This window comes from Coccinella septempunctata, chromosome 8 (assembly GCF_907165205.1).
Source record: "Coccinella septempunctata chromosome 8, icCocSept1.1, whole genome shotgun sequence".
Lineage (NCBI taxonomy): Eukaryota > Metazoa > Arthropoda > Insecta > Coleoptera > Coccinellidae > Coccinella > Coccinella septempunctata.
The window spans coordinates 30,821,953-30,825,456 of NC_058196.1; the positions used below are offsets into that span (position 1 = coordinate 30,821,953).

The window sequence follows — 3,504 nt, forward strand, 5'->3', positions numbered from 1 at the left end:
TTTCAGAATTATCTCGTAAAGCTATTCCAAACATTAAGATATTTTTAAAACGAACGAATTGAAAAAAAATTTGTTCATTGAAAAAAGACAAATATTTCAGCTTATTCTTCGGGAAAATTAATGCAAAATAGATTATAACGGGAAGTTTATTTATCCTGAAAAGTTCCTGATAGATGATTCAGTTGAATTCAAAATATACCGGTAGATTTTCAAAATAGAAGGGCCTATACCCTCCATCTAAATAGAATAAGAGAAGGCCTAATTTTTCTAATGTTGCACATCAGTTACCTGCCTTCGATGAGGAAAAACAAGACTGCAGATTAGAGAAATAGGTTGGTTTGTTTATATTCTGAAAAAATATAGAAGAATGCGATAGGAAAAAAATATATCTCAATATTTTCAAAAGCGATAATTTTCCTGTAGGAGTTTTAATAATATATAGTCAAAAATATCAATTAGATTTATATATTGATACGTACTTTTTTCCAATTAATACTGTAAATTAATGCCATATACAATTGAAATAATTTCTTGTGATTAAATTAGTTAGATGGATATCTCTTTCGTGTATGTTATATTGCAAAAAAAAATAATAAAGAGCGGGAAATTGATTGTGTTTTTTTTTCACAAGTCCCATATGGACCACAACCATAGAACCCAAGACCTCAACCACAATCCTTTTCTGACAAACATCCATGTGCGTAGTAAATTTTCATCCTATAGTCTAGGATCACCCTTACACCACACACTCTCCAATCTCTTCATCCTGTTCTGGAGTACGTGCGACCTGTTCAACCCTTGGTGTACATACATAATAATAAAGCCGTTATGGAGGAGGAAGTCCTCTTCATGAGAACACCTGTCAAATCAGGGATAATGAAATATCGATCTCTACACAGTCTAACCTTCACATCTTCGACGAAGTCGAATATTTTGGAGTGAGGATCATTGATAATGCTCAAATTTCAGAAAATAACGATTTAAACTCGTTATTGTTCTAATGATACCTATGAAATTTGTAGTAGAAAAGTCAAGCAGGACGAAAAACTTCGGTTTTTACGATGCTTCAGTTCTCTTCAAATCACAACACTTGTGAAATTGTGCACAACGTCAATTTTGCTTTATTGGTTGTCATCGTTGGTTGAGTCTTGCGGTACTAATATGAACGAAATCAGTCTATCGCTACTCTCCTTCGATGACGGCACGGTCTAAGTCACCAAGGTTGAGTTTAGATCCTTGTTAGTCCAATTTTTATTGTATCATTATCGAACCAACATTTCTACCTCGTGTGCTCAAATATTTTCACAAAAATATTTCACATTCGCAAATTCAGGGTTATACAGTTCAATTGAGATTAATTTCATCAGTTTTGTGGATTTAATTGGAGGTGGGTATTGATTCAAATAATTTTTTTGTCGATATAATAAATATAGTGAAATTTTTCATCGATTTTCAACCTGTTCTTCAGAAGAAATTGCTCGGAATGTATAAAAGCGGATAAATTTTCAGCATATTCTATTCAGCAACGTGTGAACTGTATGATATGATTGATTTTTTTCATATTTTATGGATTCATCAATTTGGTGAGCAATTTATTTCGAGGCTGACATCTAGGTCGAGTGTTCATCGTTGCGTATTGTTCATTAAACTGCAGTAAATTCATGTTTCATCTCATTGGCTTTGCTAGATGTAGAATGGCGCCAAATCTTCATAGGCCCGATTTTCGTTGAATATTTTCAAAGATGAATCTTTGGAATTTGGCACGAAAAAAATTCTAATCATCCAGAAATGATATATAGCAGTGCAAAATAAGAAAATTGTCGAAGCCAGATTCATGAACTCGAAGTTTATTTCATGTAGCGCATATGAGTCTAGATCTAGTAGTTTTCGAGTAGTAGAATTTCAGTGGCACAGATAAGTGACCTAATTACCAACGTTTGAGGTTTGCAAGCCCCAGGACACTAGTTTTTTTGTTTGAATAGTGACATTTGGAATATTTAGATGATTGTGGAAATAAGCAAACTTCTGTGTGAAATTCTGAGCGATTTCATCGTGAATTACAAAGTTTTGAGATGTAAACATTGATCAGCTCATCGTAGTTCCAACACTGGTAGATTCCTAACGATTTTCTTCAAATTTTCGCCGACAACTTTCATCTTCTGTAGGAAGGTATTAGATTTCACTTCTGGTTTTCGCAGTACACCTACAAAAATGGAGAACAATGATATTAGAGCTGATTGTTTCGAAATTCTAATAGAAATTTCATTCCCAACTAACGATATTCTTCAAGTACAGCTTTTTCATCAGAGGAATGCCTTCCGCCTTCTGTTACTCCTCAAAAGCACCTAGGAATGTTTGTATTCCGCATCTTTTTATTATATTTCGTCGAGAATAAACTCACCTGGAGACTCTCGCTTTGAATTTTGTTGAAAAAAATTTTTTTCTGGTGTGAACGATGCTGCCAGTATCAAGATGATCAAGAGAAAAATAACACACGTCTTCTGAAATTTTAAAAATTGAGAAAAAAATTAGAAGGAAAACTTCCATTACATTATCTGATTATCAACTGTTAAAAAATATCTTTGAGATAAATTTTACAATAAAATTTCATCTCATTACCGTACATGTGGAAAGTTAAAATTAAGGACAAAACATGGAGAACAAATAGACATTGAATACCTAGAATTCTTCGATTTGGATGGTCAATAATTCATCGAATATAAGGTTATAAATAATGCTGAATTCAGATTATCAAGCACTAGGAATAAAAAAGTTTTCTTACCTTCATCTTCCCAAATATAAAATGATCAATTTTGGTCTATAAATTCAAATTCGAGCACTCTCTTATGCGACGGATGAAACTGAATAATAGCATACCAAAGGTAACAAACAATACTATTAAAAGTACCTCCAATGCTAGATATCGATTTCCATCGAAAATTAATGATTAATATATCCGTAATCTAACCGTAAACACTACGAATCACAAGACATAACAGATATACGACATAGAACAATTGTTGAAGTGATATTCGATAAAAGTATTTGCGTTTTTTCATTCACATGAATTTATTTATTGCAATTCTAGTATACCTATGCATGTCCTCGAAAGTTCCTTGGATGATTAACTACGCCACTGGTAAGGAAATTTAAGGAACTTTTGATAGTGAATCATGCTTCCATTCATGTCAGTTCTTGAAAAAATGTCTATATAAATCGTAATTTTGTCTTTTTTCGATTCTCACACTTGTAAGCCCAGAAAGGATAAATTTAGGGCATAAAATTTCCAACTACAGAAAGAAGGAGACAACAAAATTTGAAATTCGTTCTTATCAGTATATTAACAAGTGAATGAGAACTCCTTTATGAATTAAACTCCCAATTGATCGAAAAAAAGACAATTTCTACGCCACTGTACCGCATACCAAGCTTAAAATAGGGTAATATTCATGAGCAATTTAAATCACTTCTGCAGATGTGTAAAAATATGGTACTGTCGTTTGT

General features: G+C 32.6%; 1 protein-coding gene across 2 annotated transcripts in view; it reads right to left on the minus strand.

Moving 5' to 3' along the window:
• Positions 1-1,533: 1,533 nt before the first annotated feature.
• Positions 1,534-3,504, minus strand: part of LOC123318517 — a 76,601-nt gene continuing 74,630 nt past the window's right edge. Inside the window, exons 1-3 of one of the 2 annotated variants that reach the window (XM_044905157.1) lie at positions 2,783-3,002; positions 2,402-2,501; positions 1,536-2,203 (exon numbers count right to left, since the gene is read on the minus strand). In XM_044905157.1, the coding sequence (XP_044761092.1) occupies positions 2,091-2,203; positions 2,402-2,501; positions 2,783-2,788 (219 nt within the window). In that variant the 5' untranslated portion in view covers positions 2,789-3,002 and the 3' untranslated portion in view covers positions 1,536-2,090. Of the gene's footprint in view, positions 2,204-2,401; positions 2,502-2,782; positions 3,003-3,504 lie in introns of those variants that run through there. The other variant, XM_044905156.1, reaches the window with a different exon arrangement.